This window comes from Phaenicophaeus curvirostris, chromosome Z, assembly GCF_032191515.1.
Source record: "Phaenicophaeus curvirostris isolate KB17595 chromosome Z, BPBGC_Pcur_1.0, whole genome shotgun sequence".
In the NCBI taxonomy this organism is placed as follows: domain Eukaryota; kingdom Metazoa; phylum Chordata; class Aves; order Cuculiformes; family Cuculidae; genus Phaenicophaeus; species Phaenicophaeus curvirostris.
This window is the reverse complement of record NC_091431.1, coordinates 15,320,963-15,346,030: the sequence shown is the minus strand read 5'-3', so window position 1 is coordinate 15,346,030 and position 25,068 is coordinate 15,320,963. Positions and strand designations below refer to the sequence as shown.

Here is a 25,068-nt window from a genome sequence, read left to right as displayed (position 1 = left end):
TGTGCCTATAGCCTCTTTGCATTGGGGGAACTAAAACTGAACTCATTATTTCCTTCTGAGTCCCTGATTGTCAAGCTAGAGGGGTAATCCCTTCCCTCCATCTCCTGGCCAGGATGCTGCTGGTCATCCTCACTGTGTGCACTCGGCAGGGGGATGCTCAGCTCTCGCTCTCCCTGCATCTCCCGAGTCCCTGCAGCAGCCAGTCCTCAGCTCGCTCTGTTGCACAGCGCCCCCTTCCTTAGCTCAGAATTTTATATTTGCCCTTGTCGGATTTCACGCTCTTCCTCAAGCCTGCCTGGGTGCCTCCAGGTGACAGCCCTACTCTGGAGCACGCTGACAGCACTCCTCACTTTGGCATCATCTGAAAACCTGGTGAGGTGTGCTCCCTTGCAGTTGTGGATGAAGATGCTGCCAGGAGAGACCCCAGATCACGCTCTGCAGAGCCACACATTCTATCAGCACCCAGCCAGAGCATGGCATTAACCACCACCTCCAGGCTTGACCATTGAACCAGTTGTTTTCCCATCCATCTGCCCATCCATCCACACCACAGCGTTTCACCTGTGCCATCAGAGCACTGTGTTCCACTGGAACCACAGTGCCTCTTGGAGAGCTCTGCACTGGTCACTTCTGCAGGATGACAGCCACCAGAAGGCTGGAGAAGCATGCAGGGCCAGTGACCTGCAGGGGAACACATTTATGGCAGCCTCAAATGATGCTTGTTCTCAGTTTGTGCAGCTCTGGACTCAGATTGAAGCCACGTGTTTGCTTGTTTGATTCTTTTAGACAGAAGTATCTGATTAATTTATTCTCTGGGCCACAGCAGATTAAAAAGGCACATTAAAAAAAAGGAAATTCCCTATTGATATGCAAGTCCCTGGGTTTGCAGGAAAGGAAGGGAGGAGATCCGAGAGCATGGACCAGGTGTTTGTGGCAGGCACGCAGAGGCAGAGGGGATGGGTTCTCATGTGCATGTTTGATCATGAGAGGAACCAGGGTGGGGCAGGAAGAAGCCTCTCCTGTTTGGATGAACAGTGGAGGAGCTAGAGAAAAGATAAGCACAGAGCAAGAAGCTGAATCCACACAGCTCCCGCTTCTAGCTAGGAAACGGCAGGGAGCTGAACAGACTCCCTGGCAGACGTGGGACCACCACCAGCAGCACGAAGGCGGACAAATTCACCCACAGCAGCACAAGCAACGGTGGCAGCAACAAGCATGCAACAAAACACTGCCTGTGTCTTATCATGTCTATATTTCTCCCACGTCTCTAAGCACTTAATTCACACAATTACTTAATTATGAGCAGAAATTCATGGCTAATGATTAAAAATCTTATCAAGGAAGCATATTTCTAGCAGAGGCTCCGAAAACTACGATAAGGCAGCACGTAGGTTGTGAAACGAATCCCTGAGACCCAAAACAACAAGCATGTTCCCTTGCTCAGGCATGGTGATTTGGCCATTTCAGAACAAGAAGGGATGTGCTGGTGGAACCAGAATGGGTCTATAACCTGCTTCATGGTCAGCCCCTCAGGGACTGCTGTGATCTCCCCAGCAAGGCTGTGAAATGTGTCCCGCAAAGGACAGGAGTCAAAAAAAGGATTGAGAAGGTATTTCAGATGCTAGTTAGCAAATTCTCACTTAAATGAGAAGGAGAACCTACAGGAATTGCAGCTGACCTTCACGCTAGCTGGAGCAAAAGGTTGTTATTAAAGGAACCAGTGAGAGGAACAGTGCAGTTATTCAATATAAGAGGTCACACAAGCCTATGTGTAGTTAAAAATAAAATCTATTACCCAGGAAAATCAGCTCAGACGACTCTACATCACTGAACCCTCACTGTATCTCCTCTGGCTGAGCACCGCCAAGTCCCACATCCTGCCGTTTCACCACCCCACCCTAGCAGCCGTTCCTGAGCAGTGGGTAGATTTTTCAGAGGAAGGTGCTCTGTAAGAAGGTGGTAGGTTCCCACAAGGTTTCTAAAAGCCTCCAAATTGCTGTCTTCATTGGGAATGATGCATCCAACACATCTGGGCTCTAAGATGTTCATCCTTACTAGGAGGATGGTCCTGGAGCAAGGAGAGGCTCAGGACACTGGTGAAGGGTCAGCCCAAGAGCAGCCAGGCAGGAGAGGAGGGGACCGGCAGGGCAGGATGTCTGCCCTGTTGGACACAGAAGAAACCAACCACATCTGCTGCTCCCCACACTTCGAGGCACATGACTGCAGCTTGCGGTCAACCTAAAGAGTCGAAGAAAGTTCAAATCTTCACCTGATGCAAGCAGTCGGCTGTGCCACCGCAGTCAGGCAGGCCTGGCTGAGGATGGAAAAAACGTCTCAAAAGAAGCATCTACGTGTATGTGTGTCCATGAGACACAGTGAGAAACAAGGACCAAACCTCACCCTTTCTTCAAATGAGACATTTTCAGGTGTTCATTCTTTATACTCACTCCTTACAAACTGCATCTGATCTGAGAATCATAGAATGCTTTGCGTTGGAAGGGACCTTTAAAGGTCACCCAGTCCAAACTCCTGCAGTGGGCAGGGACACCTGCAACCACATTAGGTTGCTCAAAGCCCCAGCCAGCCTGGACTTGAACACTTCCAGGGATGGGACAGCCACTGCCTCCCTGAGCAACCTGTGCCAGGGCCCCACCACCCTCTCATCAGCTATTTCTGAGTGGTGTTTTACATACAGAATCACAGAATAACCAGGTTGGAAGAGACCCACCGGATCACCGAGTCCAACCGTTCCTACCAAACACTAAACCATATCCCTCAGCACCTCGTCCACCCGTGCCTTAAACACCTCCAGGGAAGGTGACTCAACCACCTCCCTGGGCAGCCTGTTCCAGTGCCCAATGACCCTTTCTGTAAAGAATTTTTTCCTAACGTCTAGCCTAAACCTCCCCTGTCGGAGCTTGAGGCCATTCCCTCTTGTCCTGTCCCCTGTCACTTGGGAGAAGAGGCCAGCACCCTCCTCTCTACAACGTCCTTTCAGGTAGTTGTAGAGAGCAATGAGGTCACCCCTCAGCCTCCTCTTCTCCAGGCTAAACAACCCCAGCTCTCTCAGCCGCTCCTCATAAGGCCTGTTCTCCAGCCCTTTCACCAGCTTAGTTGCTCTTCTCTGTACTCTCTCCAGAGCCTCAACATCCTTCTTGTGGTGAGGGGCCCAGAACTGAACACAGTATTCGAGGAGCGGTCTCACCAGTGCCGAGTACAGAGGGAGGATAACCTCCCTGGACCTGCTGGTCATGCCACTTCTGATACAAGCCAAGATGCCGCTGGCCTTCTTGGCCACCTGGGCACACTGCTGGCTCATGTTCAGTCGGCTGTCAACCAACACCTCCAGGTCCCTCTCCTCCAGGCAGCTCTCCAACCAGACTTCTCCTAGTCTGTAGCTCTGCACAGGGTTGTTGTGCCTCAAGTGCAGGACCCGGCATTTGGCCTTGTTAAACCTCATGCCATTGGACTCAGCCCAGCGGTCCAGCCTGTTCAGATCCCTTTGCAGAGCCTCCCTACCCTCCAGCAGATCGACACTTCCACCCAGCTTAGTGTCGTCCGCAAACTTGCTAAGGGTGCACTTACATAATACAAAATTGTTGTCTTGATGATCTAACTTCTGCAGCCAGTTTGTAACTCCAACACACACATAAAATGGATGATTTTTTTTTTCTTAACTCCTTAGGGATCTGGTAGAACCTGATTAGCAGAACATAACCAAGACTGCCCAAAACAGACTAACCCCAAAAAGGGCCTGGACACCAAGTCACTTACACCAGCTCCCATTTTCCTAATAGGAGCATTTTTTCCTAAATTGCCTCCTGGAGCCATGTGATCATAGATAAATCCCACTTCGGGGGATCTAGAAATTCTCTGAAATCCCAAGTTGTTCCCACTTTTCAAATCATATGATACCTTGGGGACAGATTAATGCCTTTTAAGATACAAATTTGGGCCTCAGAATACCACTTGCCCTCACAGCCAGCAGTGGCCATCACATCCAGACCAAAGGTGGGAGAGCCTGGGAATAAATCCAGGAGTTCTTTCAAGATGAAACAAATGTGCTGACTTCCAGCAGTCTGTGACCTCCTTGCTTGGGCAGGAGCAAGCCCAGCTCAGTGCTCATCCCACCACTTCACCGCCAGCATGCCGATGCCACCGTCCCACTGCAGGTCACATGTAGATCTGCAGCTGGCAGTGATGGAGGGTTGCAACAATGACATTACACACCTGCAGACCCTGCTTTGCACCTCCTCCACTCCCACTGGCCACACAGGCGAGTGCTGGCCACCAGACAGCTCATGCCACCAGCATTTCTCACTGCAAGACTCCAAAAGGGGAAGGAAATTACAGAAATCGAGCGTCTTGAGAGCAACTCAGTGTCCATCAAGAGTCAGCTGGATGGACACAGTTTGGCACAGGGAAACACTGAGGTCTGGACACATCCAGCCTCCAGGGGACAGTGGCCTCACCACTTGGACACAGCACATTCAGAGGAGGCATGCATGTCTGAGCAAAGCCAGACGGGAAGGATCTAACACAGTCCAGAATGGAGCAAATGTGCCACAGTCCAAAACAGAGCGATCCCCAGGCTCCACAGAAAGGAGGCCAGGGGTTCTTTCAGCATCCCAGTGCAAATGATTTGCTTTCGCAGCCCAGAGGCTGAATCACGTCTCCTGCTGGGGAGGCTTCACTCAGGACCATACTACATCACCCCTTCCCCACCAGCGCCGCAGCCTTTGCCTCGTGTTCACCTCAGCGCAGAGCATCCACAGTGCACCGCACTTTCCTCCTGAAATGCTGTCTTTTTCCTCTCCTTTCCTTCCCCGTCTCCCCCCTGCCCTGGGTTTGAAGACTCACCAGGCACCATTCCTGTCAGCGCTGGAGCGGAGTAGCTGCCCTGTCCGGCTGGGGGGACATGCGGAGGGTATCCTGGGAGGGTTGTGCTTGCCAGCTCACGACCTGAGGAATCAAACCAACAAATCACCATGTGAGCGTTGCGACGAGCAGACACGGTTTTACATCTCCCCGAGCACCCAGAACACAGCCATGCATTTGTCATCACTGCTCCGTGAGGACCAGCATGGGATTTCCAGCCTGGCAGGGAGGGCAGGCACAGTTTTCCTTTCTCTATAAGCTGCCACAAAGCTCCGATGAAGTGAGCGACAGGAAGGGGAAGATCAGAGCTCTGCAGGGAGAGGAACGCGCCCGCCTGAACTCCAGCTGCTCACCCCTATTCCCAAGTTCCTCCAAAGCTCCGATTTGTAAAGTCAGAAACAGTAAAGTATGAAATAACACTGATCTTAATGACATTTTCCTAAAAATCTCTCCAGGAAATCACAGCACGTGATTTTTCTGACAGCTGGCAGAGATCTAAATCATAGAATTATTGGTTTTATCTCTTATTAAAGCCAGTTAACAGAAAAAGAAGAAACACAAGACATTGAGATGTGTTTGTGCTTAAAATATGGTTTAAAATATAGCTTGCTGTTTAAAAATTTAAATTAAAGAAGATTAAAATAGTTTGCTGTGGTGACAGAAGAAGGGCCAGATTCACAGACATGGCCTGGCATAGTGCTCTTTATCTACACCACAGGAACATGTATTTATTCAAGTACGCACAGGTCTTCCATGGAAAAAACACCACAGAAAGCAGGCAGTGGGGTGTACCCACCTCCCTTTGGCCCTGGACCAGGAGCTTGGGGTGCCTTCTCCTCACCCCACTCTCAGACACAGCTCCCAGTGCTTCCCAGGAGACGTCACTGATGGCAGAGCAAGGGCAGGAGGTGCAGACAGCACAGCTCGCCAAGCACTGCAGAAGTGATGTTCCAACCCTGCCCAGATCCTGCCTCCTGCATGTAGATTCCAGGATAGCTGCCATCCCCACAGGCTGCCACAGCAGGACTGCAGGGAAATTGCTGTGTGCTGTGGCCACAGGTGGCCTACCGGGAGAAAGGGATGTCCCTATGACCCCACCAGGCAGGATCCAACCCTCATCATATGCACAGTCTTCTGGACTCAGCATCCTTAGGCAGATCATTAATCCAGGGATAAGTTGCCTTGAAAGAGCACTCAGGTGCACAGCAGCATCTGCCCTGGGACAAAGAAAGACACTGAGGTCCTGGAGCACATCCAGAGAAGAACAACAAAGCTGGGGAAGGGGCTGGAGAACAAGTCTTACGAGGTCCAGCTGAGGGACTTGGAGTTGTTTAGCCTTGAAAAGAGGAGGCTGAGGGGAGACCTTATCACTGCCTACAACTGCCTGAAAGGAGGTTGTGGTGAGGTCAGTGCTAGTCTCTTCTCCAAAGGGACAGGCAATAGGACGAGAGGAAATGATCTCAAGTTGTGCCAGGGCAGGCTCCAAAAAGCTGAGTGTGCTTTTCAGGTGAGACAAAGGGAGCCTGGGCTGCAGGGAGGGCTTCTGGGAAGGATGCTTTCCTGCTCCTCTGACCTCTTTGTGGTGGGAACCACTTCGGCTTCAGACAGCTCCAAGATGATGCTGGCCCCAAACAGCCTGTTAGCTGGGCAGAAATCAACGTGAGAGCAGGTTCCTTCACCAGAAGATGGTATGTCAGATCAAGAAAAGTTATGAAACTTTGGTTTTAGCACCACTGACTACAAGAAATGCATAGATCATAGAACCATAATATCATTAGGTTGGAAAAGACCTAATCAGCAAGTCCAAACATACCTGTCCACTACTAAATTATATCCCCAAGCACCTCATCTCCTTGCCTTTTAAACACCTCCAGAGATGGGGGCACAACCACCTCCCTGGGCAGCCTCTGCCAGTGCCTGAGAATCCCTTCTGTAAAGAAATTTTCCTGATGCCCAATCTAAACTTCCCCTCATGCAGCTTAAGGCCATTTCGTCTTGTCCTACCACCTATCACTTGGGAAAAGAGACCAACATCCACCTGTCTGCAACCTCCTTCTGGGTATTTATAGAGAGCAATAAGGTCTCTCCTTAGCCTCCTCTTCTCCAGGCTAAACAACCCCAGGTCCCTCAGCAGTTTCTCATAACCCCTGCATTGTTGCAGTTCTCTGGACATGCTCCAGGACCTCCATGTCCTTCTTGGAGTGAGGAGCCCAAAACTGAACATAGGATTCAAGGTGCGGCCTCACCAGTGCTGAGTCCAGGGAACAATCCCCTCCCTGCTCCTATTGGCCACACTGTTTCTGATCCAGACCAAGATGCCATTAGCCTTCTTGGCCAACTGTGCCACTGCTGGTTCACATTCAGCTGCTGTTGAGCAACACCCCCAGCTCCTTCTCTGCCAGGCACCTTTCCAGCCACTCTTCCCCAAGCCTGGAGCTGCACGGGGTTGTTGTGTCCCAAGTACAGGACCCAGGGCTTGGCTTTGTTGAATCTCATCCCATTGGCCTCGGCCCATCCTCATGGTCAAATTGTCATCCATAGGTTTTTGATTTTATGATGGTGTCATAAAATGTCATATTATCATGGTGTTTCCTAAAGCCTGGAGAGGTTGCAACTAAACACTTTCCCCTTTTTAACTTCTTTGGCTGACAGAGATTTTGAGCTACAATTTCATTTTGAACTGATCTAAAAATAAAATTTAAAAATCTTTCTTTCTTTCATTATCATCAAAGAAATGGGACCTTATCCAATGAGATGAGAAACTGGAATGCAACCTATTGCAAATTGCTGCTTACCACCCCCAGGTCACAGCCACAGAGGCAGCTTCTCTCTCCATCCCCATCAGATGGAGAGGTCCATGCCGGGACACCCTGGCAGCGCCCTGGCACATGGGTATTGCTGCAATAATCTCTCAGCACATGCCCCACTTTCCTCGGCACTAGGCATCCACAAATCAGGATGCGCACCTTTCCTCTCAGGCCCTTCCTACAGAATATTTATGGTGCATCGACATCCTGAAAGAATTTAAGGTTCAAAACAATTGAATAATTTGCTCTGCAGTTCTAGGGGGAAGCCAGATCCCTTACGGAAGGGCATCATGAATTCTAATTATTCAACGCAAGCAGAGAATGGCTCTTTTAGATTAAAATGTTATCCCCTCATCACTGCCCTGCTTCCTTCTCTCCCACACAAAATTAAACTCTGATTATGTCACCTCCACAGCCTGGGGAAGGCAGGAGTACCTGAAATCCACTTAAATTTGATCACAGAAGCAAAGTTCACTCCCAGTGCTGGCAGGGAGCTACAGCCTTTGATGAAGGGCTGTCCCTAACGCAGAAAAGATCTTACAGTCCAATCTCCCTGCTGGTACTGCTATCCCCAAGTCCTCCAGTGACTGAAAATGGGCCACCATTGCTCTTCCCTTTCCCTGGTGGTGTAGTGTCACCACTGTTTTACACACCCCTCTGGGGCTTCCCAGAGCAGGACCAGCACTGCAGAGCTCCCTCACCCGCTGCACACCAATGTGCACATGCATGTGGCTGCCTGCTAACAGTCCCTAGGCCGAGGGACCCCATCCAGCTGAAAATACGTGATATCATCTCCGTTGGAGCCGTGCAAGGAGGTGCAGCGAGGGCACTCCATGAGATGGGAGTGCCATAATCCTGGGGGTCCATCAGGGCAGCAGAACAAATGCCTCCGTTACAGACATTCCTGCACATTCCAGCCACTGTGAGCTTGTTAGAGGGAGGAAAAGCTGCACATCATTTTCAGTCTTAGACATAGCCTTGCCAGAATTCATCCCATGCGGCTACACAAACCAGGAGACAATGATGCCATGTAATAACATCATCAACTGGCACTGCAGGACTGGAGGGTGCAGCCATGAGTCAGAGTGCTTGGCTCTGCACGCAGAAGATACGCAATGACACCCTGTCCCTCCATCCAACAGGAGCTGGCAGTGTGCTCATGCTGGAAGCAAATTACCATTTCTCAAGAAGAGTGCAAATAAGTAGGTTTCTTCCACAAAATTAACAGTTTTGCAGCCAGATGCAGGGAAAGTCAGCAACAGCCTCTGCGCAGGTGTGGAGAGCAATGCTCAGGCATCGGAAAACATCCGTTCCACAGGACAAGCTGCTGAGCCTGGCTGGGGTGAAGAGAGCGGCAGCAAAAGACTCTCCTGTCTTCAAACCGTGGTGGAAAAACACGAGGGAGCAGTTTAGAAGCATTCACCTTTTATAAAACAAAACCAAAAGGCGGCAAAGAGTGTTTCCAAGTGTGTCTTTGTCTACTGCTGTGTGTAAACGTGAATCCAATTAACTTCAAATTTAACTACTAATGAAATTATCTCATTTTGCTATCAGCTCAGCTCTCATCTATGGCAGTAATTAACCACTGGGGGTTGTCACTCCCAGACACATGACACGAGGACTTCCCCAAGCCCAGGTGCTTCAAACCCGTGCAGAATTCATTACCCTGACAGTGTGAAAACTCTTCACTTTCAATACCACAGGGCACCAACACATTTTTTTCCCCTTTATCTAAGGGGATACTGATTGCCAGGAACAGTGTGAAAGAAATGAACCCACTGGAGAGGTAATTAATTACTGCAAAGGATACATTAGAAAATGCAGGGGGTTCAGGTGGTGCAGAGGTGGCTTACAGACCCCCTTTATCGCTGCCTCAGAACAGTCCTCCACAACAGTGGGGCCAATTCTCTTCTCCAAAACATAATGTGGGCTGCACTGAGGGAAACCAAGCCTTCACCCACCACTCTGTCCTTATAGCAGACATGAAATTGCCATCAGCTCAGGACTGTGGTCAACAATCAGGTGGTGCATTGGGTTAATGGAGTAATCCCACCTCTCTGGAGAGAAAGGTTCAGCACCAACAGGTCGCTGGTGTTGGAGGAGCCACCCTGGCAGTGCCAGCGAATTCCCGTGTGTGCTCGCTCTCACCGCAGGTGCCACTGCAAGGCATTAACTGGTCTGAAACAGTCACCCCAGGCAGCGGGCACCCACCTCACATCCAGCTCTGGAGCACCCCACTGCCAGAGACCAGCACCTCCCCAGGGTCCATCTCACACACCAGGACCTTCTCTGCCCGTGCCCAAATCAGATATCTCCTCCAGACCAGCCCAACCACACTGAGCAGAGATGCCCAGCTCCACACAGAGGCTGCTGCCTCACCAAGCTCTTTGTGCCTTTCCAGAAAACAAGTTTTAAGAAGGCAGGTTTGTGCTAAGTGAAGAGAAGATGAAGAGATGCTGTGTCACCAGCACTCAGTGACACGCCTGGGGGATCATGTGAGGAGCTGGCTGCTTCCAGCACCATCCTGTTCAATCCCCGTACATGAGGAATCCCAGTGCTGGCCATGGCAGTGATGCCATGTAACAACCACAGTAGTGCACCAGGAGAATCATGGAATCACAGAACTATGAATGATTTTGGTTGGAAGGGACCTCAAAGCCCATCCTGTTCCACCTCCCTGCAACGGGCAGGAACACTTCCCACTGGATCAGCGGCTCAAAGCCCAATCCAACCTGGCCTTGAACACCTCCAGGAATGGGGAAGCCACCGCTGCCCTGGGCAACCTGTCTCACCACCCTCACGGGAGATCATTTCTCCCTGAGACCTCATCTCAATCTCTCCACTTCCAGTTTAAAACTATTACCCCTTGCCCTAATAGGCAAACCTGTTCCAAAAGGCAGCCAAGTTGGATGAAAGGGACTAAGCTTTTGGCCCTGCTCCCTCCAAAACGACTTTGTGCAGTCTCCCAAGATCTCTGCAGCATGATGGGAGGATGGCACTGCCCTTGAAGTCAAGTTCCTGCCCCAGCACATGACACTGCCTTCATCAAATGCCTGTCAATACTGGTAGCAGATGAAGCGACCTGCGCTGGTGCTGTGCCACTGCCAGGACCCCCAGGGACCACCCCACTGCCCATGGCAGCCTACATGCCTTACTCTTTCTAATGATGGGCTTTGGCAATCTCCATGCCACACCAGGCACTGGCAACCCCAGAAGTCAGGAAGCAGTGCCTTAAAGCAGGGATGCATTTGCTTAACGCTAGGGAAAACAAAAACAAGTAATTGGTGGAGAGTGTCTTGGGAATCACTTCAGCTCCAGAAGCAAAGCCAAATTTCCAGCCTATTTCAGTCAAACCTCTTACCAGAAGCTACCTTCATTTTGAAAAACCCTACTCCTACCCTCCCTTTGCCCAGTGAAGATTTCGATAACCCTTTTATTTCATAGAATCATATAATGGTTTGGATTGGAAAGGACCATGAAGGTCACCTAGACCAACGCCCTTGCAGTGAGCAGGAAGCACGATTTCACAATGATAAGCATGATTTCAATTATGGTTCTAAAGAAAACATTTTGGCCAAATGCACAGGGACCTAACAAGTTCACTTACATGTCTCCTGCTCCCCTTGTCACTTGGGGACATGCATGTCACAGCCAGGGTCTGCCCAAGATAGTGTCACAGGGCAGCAGAGCACTCTGAACTGGAGACAAGCACATCTTATATAAATTATCTGGGTTTATTGTGTACAAAACACTGCTCCCCGCTTGCACCACAGCGGTGTGGCACCTCCACTGTTACCACCTCAGGTCCAGAGCCACCGTGCACATGCCACAGTGCTGGGTCCAGCACAAACACGGCTCGGACTTCGCATACCACCGATGCTGCAGGATTGCATCTCACCCCGATATGCCGGTAAAGGAGACATCGCTGGCACAGCACCCCAACACACCGAAGTGCTGCTGTTAATGAATAACTTCCCTCCTGTCCTCATCTAGCTCTATTTGTGGACATCAAACCTAGTGCGGCATGCTTACTGCGATGAGTTACCTCTCCTGCACCTAATTAGAGGCAGATAAAACAGTGGTAACACACAGATCACCTGTAATGATTTTGCTGACTCGATTATTCTTCTGACAATTAGCTCTGACTGCCAAAGCCTCACAGGAATGTCAAAGTCTACTTCCTACAAAGCAGGTAATGTCACAGGTGTGACCATGAAATCAATAATGAGGCATAGCTCTTGCAGAGGGCATCCAGGTCAGACGGAACAGCCCTTAAATTAAACATTGATAAGCAGAACACAATTATCCATCATGTTTAAGTGCCTGCGTGAAATTAGCAGCCAGGGAATGGGAGCAGTGGGGGAAAGATTAGTGGAGGAGGTATTGAAATGCGCAGTGTCCACTGTGACTGGGGCTGCAAGGGCTCGTGACAGCAGTACTGTAATCTGCTATCAAAGCCATAAAATTCAGATTAAGCACACTGCGCTGAAACAGGGGTTGTAGATGTGGGTCTGTTTTTCTCCTCACCTGCAAGGCAGCGGCAGATGTCTAAAGGAGCCCGGAGCTGCCCTTCACTGCAGATGTCTTTTCTACTTTTCCCATCAGCACAACTACACTTTTAAAAAGACACAGGGCAAGGAAAGCAAAAAGAAAGGAAGAACAGTACTTTCTGGTAAAGCAAAAATATAGTGGATAAGTATAGAAAAATGCTCCAGTCTGCTTTCTCTGCAGTTTCTAAGTGTGAGTCCTGGAACTGCAGAGCGCTCTGCCTCCATCCTCAGCTCCTCTGGACAAACTCTTTTGGCTGCTGCTGCATAAAGCTACCAGCCCTTCTTCCTTGTAGCCATGGAGCTCTTGCACCCTTCAAACAACACAACAGTCCAGCTTTTCACCTGCTTCTTAGCGTCGCTACTGTGAGAAGGCTTTGTCTGAGCCTGTCATCCACCTAGATCTTTACAGATTGCCTGACTGTCTTTCCCCTCCAGTTACACGTACAAAGTTAGAAATCCCTAGTTTGACTCCCCTATTAAACACACACACATGGGATCATGGAACAGTTTGGGCTGGAAGGGACCTCAAAGCCTATCCAGTTCCACCCCCTGCCATGGGCAAGGACACTTCCCACTGGATCAAAGCCCCATCCAGCCCGGCCTTGAACACCTCCAGGGATGGGCAGCCACCACTGCTCTGGGCAACCTGGGCCAGGGCCTCCCCATCCTCACAGGAGAGCATTTCTTCCTAAAATCTCATCTCAATCTCCCCTTTTCAACTAAAAAACAACCCCCTTGTCCTGCCCCTGCACTCTCTGATGAAGTGACCCTCCACAGCTTTCCTGGAGGCCCCCCTTATGTACTGAGTATTGGAGAGGACATCTGTGTGGACACTAGGAAAAGGTACCTTAGTGGACAATGTCTCTGCAAGAACCCTCCATGACTGTAACTCTTGTGTGGCCAACAATTAGTCTTTTAAAAAGTATCAGCACAATTTCACCTCTCCCTGGCTCCCAGTAGGTGAAACCTTCACGCCTTGCAAGCTCTTTCTCCAGCTCAGTACAGGGCTAGCAGACATGCCAGCAGACTGTGCACAGCAAGACTTGTTGTGGTTGGGTCTTACATGCCCAGCTACGGGTGCACAGGGACACGGGAAAGCGTGGCAGACAGCTGGAGAGGGTTCCACCACACTCCACGTACACAACACCACTGACCCCAAGGAGGAAAATCCTCCACTGCTGCCACATCATCTATCAAGAGGATGCTGAGCGGAACAGAGGGCAGATGGAGGGCAGCACAAGCAGGATGACACCTTCTGGTAGGACTCTCTGAGGTCTGGAGCCATTTTATTAACACATCCATTAAACCCCTTCTGTGGGGTTCTTCCCCTCATGCACCTGCCTGGAGAACAGCAGAGCAGTGCAGGGGCATCGTGCTGCAGCTGGAGCAGCTCAGAGCAGGAGATGGTCCTTGGGGAAGGCTGCAGTCTGCCTGGCACAGCCTGCATGTCCCACATGGGCAGGCATCCCTGCACAGCTCCTGTGTGTTTCCAGCCTGTGAAACCTGAGGAGCACAGCCACCCCTAAAGGAGGGGATGAATGGGGAGCCACTTGGAACCCCATCCGCAGACAGGGCTACACAGCTGCCAGCACCAATGCACCCAGGGTTTCCTCAAGCATGGTGGTACATGGGATAAGTGTGCTCAGAAGCAGAGAAAGGGGGCTCAGCAGCACTGGGCAAGTCCATGGCTTCCTAAAGTTGCCAAGCCGTGATCACCAGGTTGAGGGCACGATGGCAGGCTCGTGCTGCACAAAGCAGCATCCTGACTGGGGTACCTCACCCGTCCTCTCCACCAGCAGGGTGCATGCCTGCTGTTGCAGCCTCTTGTTGAAAGCCACTGTGGGCTCTGGACAGTGCTTCCAGTTCTCTTCATTCAACATCAGCAACATCAGCTCATTACATAGAATGAGAGGAGGGAAAAAAGAAGGGGAAAGCAACACCAGCACGGGCAGGCAGACAAACCAGCATGCCCACACAGACAGCTCAGGACTGGGGTTCTCTAGGCAGGCACAGGGGCATCCTCAGCACACAGCCGGAAGGATGCAGCAGAGCATGGCCACCAAGGTCATCTTGTATCAGTGTCAGCCAAGTTCTTTCTTAAAAAAAACCCCTTTCATTAAGAGAGAGAAAACCATATGAATGACAGAAACTTCAAGTTGATGCAAGCAGAGTCACTGTTCAGATGGGCATTTTAACTGTAAAATATTCTGGGAAAAGCTTGGAAGATGTTAGAAAACTTGATTTTCTATAACTTTTTAAAAAGAGATCTCATTTTCAAACTGGGAATGACTTCCCTACATAAAATGTAAACTGTTGAGAGTAGCCTGGAGAAGAGGAGGCTGAGGGGACACCTTATTGCTCTCTACAACTGCCTGAAAGGAGATTGCGGGGAGATGGGTGCTGTTCTCTTTTCCCAAGCGATAGGTGATAGGAAGAGAGGGAATGTCCTTAAGCTGTGTCAGGGGAAGTTTAGACGGCATCAGGAACATTTCTTCACAGAAGGGGTTCTCGGGCACTGGCAGAGGCTGCCCAGGGAGGTGGTGGAGTACCCATCCCTTTAAGGGTTTAAAAGATGGGCAGGTGAGGCGCCTGGGGACATGATTTAGTAGTGGACAGGTGTGGTTGGAGTTGATGGTCTCAGAGGTCTTTTCCAACATAATGATTCTATGATTCTAGACACAAAACATGGTCCAAGTGGAAACAGGAGGTGCACACTGCTCTGGGCTGGTGTTACCTTGTTTACTACTTCCAGCTGTTAAACCTTCCTTAGATTTGGGGTGGTTTTAACTAGGAAATAGACCTGAAAAAAAGGAAAAGTCATGAATATTTTTGCAGGACAGGAAAACCTGTTCCCTTGGATGTTTTATTTTGTATACAACTCAGAATACACCAGCAGCATGGGGTCTGCAGGGTTCTGCCATAGCCAAGAGCAGCTGGAACCTGCACGTGCTCAGACTGAGGTGGGGTTAGACCCTGTGTTTGCTCAGCCTGAGATGGGGTTAGACCCTGAGTGTGCTCAGCCAGAGGTGGAGTTACCCTCCTGAGGACCCCCAAAAAGACTCCACCAGCAGAAAGACCCAGCGGGGTGTGCAGGTGGGCACAACAAGATGTCAAAGCTAAGACCACCAGGTACTCAACATTGAAATTGATGGAGATATTCAAACAAGTTTTGGGTCTGATCTCACTTATGGAGAGAAAGGTATCACCTGTCCCACGTGACAGAGGCTTTGCTGCAACAGTCCAAAATGGGCAACGCTCCCTGACTCCATTTCCACAGCTCACAATGCACGAGGGAAGAGGCAACACTGCAGACAATTAGTGTGTGGGAATTGATAAGGCAGCTTGTGGCGAGGCAAGCTGGCTTCTATGGGCTCTGGAAAGAAAATTCATCAGGGAAATGCAGCCTGGAAGCATGGATGATCTCACCTGGAGCATCATGTCCAGTGCTGGAGATGGAACTGTTGGAGCAGGTACAGAGGAGGCTATGGAGATTATGCGAGGGCTGGAGCACCTCTATTAGGACAGGCTGAGATAGTTGGGCTTGTTCAGCCTGGACAAGAGAAGGCTCCAGGGAGACCTTAGAGCAGCTTCCAGTGCCTGAAGAGGGTTCCAGGAAAGCTGGCCAGGGGCTTTTTATAAAGGTCTGTAGTGACAGGACAAGGAGAAATGGCTTTAAATTGGAGAGGGGAAGATTTAGACTGGACATAAGTAGGAAATTCTTCACAATGAGGGTGGGGAGGAACTCGTCCAAGTTGTCCAGGGAAGTTGTGGCTGTCCCATCCCTGGAGGTGTTCAAGGCCAGGCTGGATGGGGCTTGGAGTCCCTGATCCAGTGGGAGGTGTCCTTGCCCATGGCAGGGGGTGGAACTGAAAGGGCTTTGAGGTCCCAACTCAAACCATTCCATGATTCTATGTGTGAGGTGCACACAGGATAGAGACCAGCACAGGCTTCCCCTCCAGCTCCAGTCAGAGCACTAGTGCCAATTATGCTGATCTGCAGTGTTCACTGTTTCAAAAGGGACTCACTGTACAACAACTGCTCCGCACGGGCAATCTGTGCTGGTTTTGAAATGACATCAAGCTTTGCCTTCAGAAGCAAACCCCCCCCCACAAGTATGCTCATCTGAGAGACCACTTAGCCTCCTCCTGTCAAACAGATGTGCTAAAAGGGGAGAGAAAAGATATCTCACGTAAAAATAATGGCCTCACCACCACAGCACATCTCAGATCAGAAAACGTTATTTTTCATACAAGCACAGTCCCATTGGGAAGCACATTTGATGAGCAGCAATGAAAAAAACCTTTACTTTAAAATAGAAATAATAAAACCAACTTCAAACAGTTCAGAACTTAAATAAATTCAAAAGAAAACAACAAACAAAATCCCAAACAAAACACATTTCCTGCCTAAATGTAGAAGGTGCCAGCCTGGCTCTTTTCTGCTGCTGCGTGAGATGATTCCTTGTTTCATAGCTCCTCACATCTCAGGTCTGAGCAGCCCTTACACACCTCACAATCACAGCCAAATTAAAGACGGGCTTTTTTCATCCCATTATTTCCAAAATGTACTCCAGCCAGCACGCTACATGCAATGAATGGAAGAACTTGGAGAATTAAACTACGCAATGAAACAGCTTTCTGACGAATAAAGCTATGGAAATTTTAGGCTCCATTTACTTCTCAATCTAATTTTGCCCTCCAATGCACATTATGTCTGAAATGGGATCTCATGTGGTTTGATCAGTGCTCTTAACGCATGCAGAAGCAACATATTCACTTTATTGTTGTTTCCTTTCTGCAGCACAGCAATACTTCTAATAAGACCAGCACAGCAGGCTTTGCAAGGCTTGCTCTCTACCATAATCACCATGAGCTGGAAAGATGCAAGATGACCAAGAGGATCGACAGCTCGAAAAGTTTGTGATCCGAGGGACCCCACAAATGCAGAGCTAGCTATTCCATGCACTACAAAAATGGTGAGAACAATGGAGTTATCAGGAGATCATGGACGGGTTTGGGCTGGAAGGGACCTCAAAGCCCATTCAGTTCCACTCTGTGCCATGGGCCGGGACACCTTCCACTGGACCAGGGGCTCAAAGCCCCATCCAACCTGGCCATGAACACCTCCAGGGATGGGGCAGCCAGCACTCTGGGCAACCTGGGCCAGGGCCTCACCACCATCACAGGAAAATTTCACGGTAAATGTCCAATCTAAATATGCCCCTTCCAAAAACATACCCCTCATCCTGTAATTCCATGCCTTTATAAAAAGCCCCTCCACAGCTTTCCTGGAGCTTCTTTCAGTGCTGGAAGTTGCTCTATGGTCTCCCCACAGTCTTTTCCAGCCTAAACAACTCCCAACTCTCTCAGCCTGGCCTCAGAGCACAGAGGCTCCAGCCCCCACATCATCTCCGTGGTCTCCTCTGGACCCATTCCATCTCCTTCTTATATTTGGGATTCCAGAACTGGACACGGGGCTGGTCCCACTGCTTTGGATGCAGCCCAGATGTTTAAATAACATGTTTTCCTCTTGTTTCTTTCCCAGTGCTGGAATGTTTGCATGCACCCAGGAGCTATTTTCTAGCCTTTCTTTCCAGCCTAGAGGAAAGGAAAACTAATATCAGTTTGTGTACAATTACAAGCTCCTCCCATTGTGACAGCACTCCAGACACTGGATCTACAAGAGAAAACTTGCTGTGAGCTACAGGATGAAAACAAGAGCACTGGCAGCATTTCACTGTGGACTCACGGATGCTCCTGAAAACTAATGAATATGTACAGAGGCAGGTGGCTGGCCTCCAACTTCTCACTCCTCAAGAAATTCATATCCAGCACATTTTCAGCCCCATATTGTAGCTTCACACCTGTTTAGCAAATACTTCACATTTAATAAAAGGGACATCTCAAAGCTAGCCCTGAGGAGGGTGGTTGGACCCACATACCCCTGCTCTCCAACTCATTCTAAAGACTTTGCTCAGGCCAGGAGCTGCCGTGAGGACAGAGGAGCAGCTTGCAAGGGAGAGCATCCTTCATTAGGGCTAAGATCTGCTAGTCCTGCTCTGGAGACATAGACAAAAGACCTGATGGAGATCGGCTGTCACAAAGGCAATTGCAGTCATTGAACCATAGAATCACAGAACAGTTTGAGTTGTAAGGGACCTCAAAGAACATCCAGTTCCACCCCTGTGCCATGGGCAGGAACATCTCCCACTGGATCAGGAGCTCAAAGCCCCATCCTGAACACCTCCAAGGATAGGGCAGCTACAACTGCTCTGGGCAATCTGGGCCAGGGCTTCATCACATTCATCATGAAGAATTTCTTCCTAATGCCCAATCTAAATCTCCCCCCTTTGATTTAAAAACAAACCCCCTCGTCCTATCCCTGCACTACCTGATCAAAAGCCCCTCCCCAGTTTTCCTGGAGCCTTTTTCAATCCTGGAAGCTGCTCTGAGGTCTCCCTGCAGGCTTCTCTTCTCCAGGCTGAACAATCCCACCTCTAAGATAGGGCAGCGCATGAGTGCAGGGGCACACAGGCATCTCTGCCGCCCACACCAGGCAGCCTTTCCCTGGCACCACAGCAGTGCTCAAGGAAAGGACATCACCACTTCTGAAAAGCATCAGAGGATGCCTGCTGCCTGGCTGCTGCTGCCTGCTGCGAGCTGGTACCACTACTGAGCGGATAGAGGGCTGGTCATGAACTCATTGCCCTAAAAGGCCCTGCTGGTACAGGAGAGCACCTCCAGCAGTGGGTGAGGAGCAGCAGGCAGGGCAGCTCACCTCCTTCTCCTGGTTCTGCAGCTCGGGGGATGCTGTCCCCTGGTCCAAAGGTTGCACGTGGTGACCTGCAGGCAAACCCATACCAAGGGATTCTAAGTCCCGTGTCTCTGCCACTACCCACTGGGCTGGGGCAGCATGGATGGGAAAGGAGCTTACTGGTCCCCAGCAAGGTGCAGGAGAGCCAGCGGATGGTCTCCCAGCAGCTCAGAGGGACCAGGCACAGGAGGACGTGGGTTTCCATCCACCTTGCAAAGGACAGCAGTGACATCCAGAGGGCTTTTGGGAGCAGTGAGAGCAGGAGGAAAAGCCCAGGAGCCATGCAAAGCTGCCTCACAGCAAACACTGCTAGCCCTAAGCTGGACCCTTGAAATCCTTCACCAATGCCCACCGCAAAGACTGGCGCACCAGTTGGTCTGGATCACCACTCAGGGCCACAGCGTGTTGAGCTGGCTCAGGCTGTGCTGCAGCAGGAGCAGTAGACAGCGATGAGGTACCAAGGGCTGCCAAAGCTCAGCAAGATGCTGGACCACCTAACCTGGCTCAGGTTGCACTGCAGCCAGGAGCACCAGGCAGCAATAAGCAGCGAGATGCTGGAGCACCCGGCCTGGCTCAAGCTGTGCCACAACAGGAGCACCAGATAGGGATGGGGTGCTCAGTGGCCGCCAAATCTTGTCGAGATGCCAGACCGTCCAACCTGGCTCAGGCTGCACTTCAGTGGGAGCCCTGGATAGAAGCAGGGCACACAGAGTCTGCCAAAACTCAGTGAGATGTCAAACCATACAACCAGGCTCAGGCTGCACCGCAATGGGAGCACCAGACAGGGATGGGGCACCTAGAGGCTGCTAAAGCTCAGCAAGATGTTGGGCCATCCAGGGCTTCACCACCCCACCTGGAGTGCCCTGTGAGGACCAACATGGTCTGGCATGGCTCAGCAGCCCATCACTGCATCCAGGATGGGACAAGGGGAGCATATCAGCAGCCAGTTATCCAGCTGGCCAGACAAGCACAGACAGAAAAAAAACAAAACAAAACAAAAAAACAAAACAACAGCTTCCACTAGTCTATTTGGCAGGGACAATAAAACCCATGCTGAAATCTTCCATCTCACAAGAATCAATATTTATGATCTGCATCTGGAATTAATCTGAGATGGAGACATTTCCAATCCAAGGATCATTGCTAATGTCATCAGCAGTTTTCTGCTCCTTGCAGGAAAAATATTTACACCCTAGATTTTAGCATCTTAATTAGGGCTCAATGAAGTCCTAACCAACAACCGAAGTGTGATTTTTCTGATATTTCAATAATTCTATTTTTATCCTGGAATAAGACAAAAAGGTTAAATGAGGCATTTTATCCCCATTCTATGTGATGGAAAAAGTGAGGCTTTGCAAATGTTGAGATATTTGGATCAGAATACTTCTAATTGTCAAGGCTGAAATATTTTGTTCTTGATTGAAAGAAACTCTTAATTTGAAATCACTTTAAAACAAAATGGCATTTTCCCTCTGTCCTATGAAGCAGCAAGACCACACTCATATTTCCAAGTCCCCTTTCTTTCCTAGTGGGTAGACAGCATGTCCCACTTCTTTCCCAGCTGCCTGGTGGGTAGGTGGCATCTCCCGTAACAAAGTTGGGCATGTCGCTCAACTCATGTGTCAGGTAGTTCAGAAAGTAGTAAACGCATGGAAGACTATGGAAAGTGCCATCCAGTTAGTTCAGACCAGAGGAAAGAGCGAGATGTGGGACTGTAACACTCGTATAGCATGAAGCACAGGAAAAGCTTCAATATTGGGCTGATCTCTAATCAGGAAAGTATTGGGTTGACCAAAAATGTCCCAAAGCAATTTTTCTGTCCAAAAACCTGTTCTCCCTGTGGGACCACACAGCCCGCCTGCACTCCTCCCCTTCCAGCAGTGCAGCTCATGCCTCACTCCCAGAGTCTGCAGAGCCTGACACGTGGTCACTAAAGGATGATGAGGGTCTGCTGTCATTTCATGGTTTTGTGTGTTTGCACTTTCCCTAACAGGATGAGGCCCAATGCTGCATGTAGCTTTCTTCCACCCTGGAAAGAACTGCCCCAGCCACCTCTTCTGGCCAAAGCAAGTGGCCACCCTCCTCCTGATGCCAACAGTGCCACTTCTGGTAAGTTGGTGGCTCATGGTTGCACCTTGTTGAGCCACTAAGCTCGCAACACAGGCAAGGAGCCAGCTCTGCCTGTGCTCTGCCACAGGCTGTTGTCCCTCCTGGGAACCCAGGGAAGGGAAAGCTTTGCTAATCAAAGGCAGCATCAGCCTTCTGAAACACCACCACCTTGCTCCTGCCTGCTTCTCTTCTGCAAAGACTACAGGTGACCCCTATCTTTACGTCAGGGTCACTAAAATGCAATTAAAAAATTCATGTGTGAATCTCATGAGGTTTGAGAAGGCCAAGTGCAAGGTCCTACACCTGGACAGGGGCAATCTGCGGTTTCATAGAATCACAGAATAACCAGATTGGAAGAGACCCATCGGATCATCAAGTCCAACCATTCATATCAAACACTAAACCATGCCCCTTAGCACCTCATCCACCTGTGCCTTAAACACCTCCAGGGAAGGTGACTCAACCACCTCCCTGGGTAGCCTGTTCCAGTGCCCAATGACCCTTTCTGTGAAAAATTTTTTCCTAATGTCCAGCTTAAATCTCCCCTGGCGGAGCTTAAGGCCATTCCCTCTTGTCCTGTCCCCTGTCACTTGGGACAATACAGGATAGGGGACGATGTGATGGAGAGCTGCCCTGCAGAGAAGGACTCGGGGTGCTGATTGATGAGAAGCTCGACATGAGCCGGCAATGTGCGCTCACAGCCCAGAAGGCCAAATCATACCCTGGTCTCATCCAAAGCAATGCGGCCAGCAGGTTGAGGGAGGGGTTTCTGCCCCTCTGCTCCACTCTCCTGAGAACCCACCTGGAGCCCTGTGTTCAGTTCTGGAATCTCCAACATAAAAAGGATTTGGAACTGTTGGAATGGGTCCTGAAGAGGCCATGGAAATGATGCGAGGGCTGGAGCCCCTCTGCTATGAGGCCAGGCTAAGAGAGTTGGAGTTGCTCAGCCTGGAGAACAGAAGGCTCCCAGAAGACCTTAGAGCAGCTTCCAGTACCTCACGGGGTCTCCAGGAAAGTTGGGAAGGGACTTTTTACAAAGGCATGGACAGACAAGACAAGGGGAAATGGCTTCAAATTGGAGAGGGGCAGATTTAGATTGGACATCAGGAGGAGATTCTTCACAGTGAGAGTGGTGAGGCCTTGGAACAGGTTGCCCAGGGAAGTTGTTCCATAGAGGTGTTCAAGGCTGGGTTGGATGGGACTTTGAGCCCCTGATCCAGTGGAAGGTGTCCCTGCCCGTGGCAAGGGGTTGGAATCAGATGATTTTTAAGGTCCCTTCCAACTCACATTCTATGATTCTGTGATTCTATGAAATGAAATTTGGATGTCTGTACATTACAAAATACATCCTTTTGAGGACTCTTGCACAGAAAAGACAGTGAATGGGATTTTATTCCCAAGCCACTGGGAGATTCCCCTTCTACCACATTCAAGTGGGATCAGCCCAGTCCAGTCAGCACAGCATAAGGACAAGGGGATGCCGCAGTGGTGCTGGACTGCAGGGCATCTCCATCATCCCAAGCGCCTTTGGATGTAAAGCCTGCCCAGGTCTGGGTGAGATGCTCAGGGCTTGCCCAGCCCTCAGCTGTCACCCTCTGTATGGGAATTCCCTGTTTCAATTTCCCCCTGCTTGCTCCCTTTGGAGGAACAGAGCCAAGGACCACGAGCAGAGAGACAAAAGGCATGCAGGAGAATGGCCAGAGGAGGTCCCCAGCCCACGGTGCCCGTTGTGGCGTCAAGATTTATAACTGTATTAAATGGCATGACAGTCGGCCACAATAAATCAGCTCCCTTTCTTCCCAAATCACAGACAATAAAAGCTTTGGCAGTGAAAGTCATTCATCATCATAAAGACTTGAGACGTTCCAGCCATCAATTTCACTCACATCCTTAATACACTGGAGAGGAGTGGTGGAGTTTTGGGGGGGAAGAGAGGGAGAGAAGAAAGGGAAAAACAATTAAAAGAAAACATGAAGAAAGATTGGACAGCAGCAATTACAAAGGTCAGAGAAAGGAGTTCCTTCAGGACGGCACTTCTGATGATGGGGTCTCTCCGTAGGACACATGATGCTGAGCACAGCTGTGGGGCATCCCTACCACCCCAAGAGGTCCACAGGAAACGAGAGACTAGGACTGCATCCAGATGCCACACTGCTTCTACACAGCACTGTGTCCCTGCATGGTGGCACCACCAGGTCTCTCTGCCTATGACACCTTCGCAGGGCTGAGGTGCCAGGCCCAGAGCCAGAGCAGAGAGACCAGGGGATTGCACTGTGGTCAGGCACCATCTCCACGGCAATGGCAGTGTAATCCTGCACCCTGAGGCTGGAATGAAGCCCCACCAGGGTCTGATGCATCTGGAGGACCTCAGAGTGGCCACCACAGAGAGGAAGAGCTTCGATGAGGGTCTGCAGGCAAGGTCATGCTGAGGAACACATGAAGTAGCCATGCTGTCTATGAACCCTCAGGTGACACGATGCACCAAATCTCCTGTCTATACCCACTCTTTGATATCTCTTCTGCCTCAGTGGTTCCTTTTAGACTATGGAATTTGGGGAATGCTGCGGGAAGTAGCACTGCATTGATAAAACCATGCAGGAATAATATTTTGCAGTTAAAAGAGTTGAAAGTATACACACAGCATAGACAAAATGATAGAGACTATATAAAAAAGATGATAAATTAAAAAGTAGAAACAAGTATTCAAAGATCATGTAATAGAATCATAGAATCATTAAGGCTGGAAAAGACCTGCTGATCGATGAGAAGTTCGACATGAGCCGGCAATGCATGCTCACAGCCCATAAACCAACTGTGTCCTAAGCTGCATCATAAGCAGCATGGCCAGGAGGGTGAGACAGGCATTTCTAGCCCTCTGCTTCACTCTCCTGAGATCCCACCTGGAGTCTTGTGTATAGTTCTGGAGTCCTCAACACAAGGAGATGGAACTGGTGGAGCGGGTACAGAGGAGGCTATGGAGATTATGCGAGGGCTGGAGCACCTTTAGGACAGGCTGAGATAGTTGGGCTTGTTCAGCCTGGACAAGAGAAGGCTCCAGGGAGACCTTAGAGCAGCTTCCAGTGCCTGAAAAGGATTCCAGGAAAGCTGGGCAGAGGCTTTTTATAAAGGTCTGTAGTGACAGGACAAGGAGAAATGGCTTTAAATTGGAGAGGGGAAGATTTAGACTGGATATAAGTAGGAAATTCTTCACGATGAGGGTGGGGAGGAACTGGTCCAAGTTGTCCAGGGAAGTTGTGGCTGCCCCATCCCTGGAGGTGTTCAAGGCCAGGCTGGATGGGGCTTGGAGCCCCTGATCCAGTGGCAGGTATCCTTGCCCATGGCAGGGGTATAGAATTAGATGATCTTTGAGGTCCCTTCCAACTCAAACCATTCTATGGTTCTATGATTCTATGATTCTACGTTTCTATGACCATCAAGTCCAACCATAAATCTAACACAGCCAAGTTCGCCACTAAACCATCACTGCAAGGGGCCAAGCAGAGAGACAGATTCTGCTGCTCACCACATGCACCCAGGGCTGGGAGCCGAGCTGCTGGGGGACAGCTCGCCTGGAGAAAATCTGAAGTGTCCATTTCCAGGAGCAGAAGGGGAAGGGAGATGCAACTCAGCAGATGAAATTAGCAATAGAACAGGGGTGAAGGATAACACTGGGCACAACAGAGCAATCCTTTTCAGGTCTACAGGGCCACCTCCTGCTCCTCACTCACTGCCACTTCACCAAGCTGAGGTTTTACCTGAGCCCACCCCATACAAAATCGTAGACTTGTAGAATGACCTGAGTTAGAAAGGACCCACAAAGCTCATCAAGTCCAACTTCTGTCCCTCTACAGGAGACCCCAGCATTCACACCATGGGGCTGAGGGTGACGCCCAAACACTTCTGGAATATTG

The 25,068-nt window shown here is 50.1% G+C and overlaps 1 protein-coding gene across 4 annotated transcripts in view; it reads right to left on the bottom strand.

Annotated features, from left to right (window-relative positions):
* Positions 1 to 25,068, bottom strand: part of PAX5 (paired box 5) — a 141,999-nt gene that overhangs the window by 29,362 nt on the left and 87,569 nt on the right. For all 4 annotated transcript variants that reach the window (XM_069881096.1, XM_069881098.1, XM_069881097.1 and 1 more), the window contains one exon: positions 4,861 to 4,962. In XM_069881096.1, coding sequence (XP_069737197.1) covers positions 4,861 to 4,962 — 102 coding nt within the window. The remainder of the gene's footprint in view (positions 1 to 4,860; positions 4,963 to 25,068) is intronic.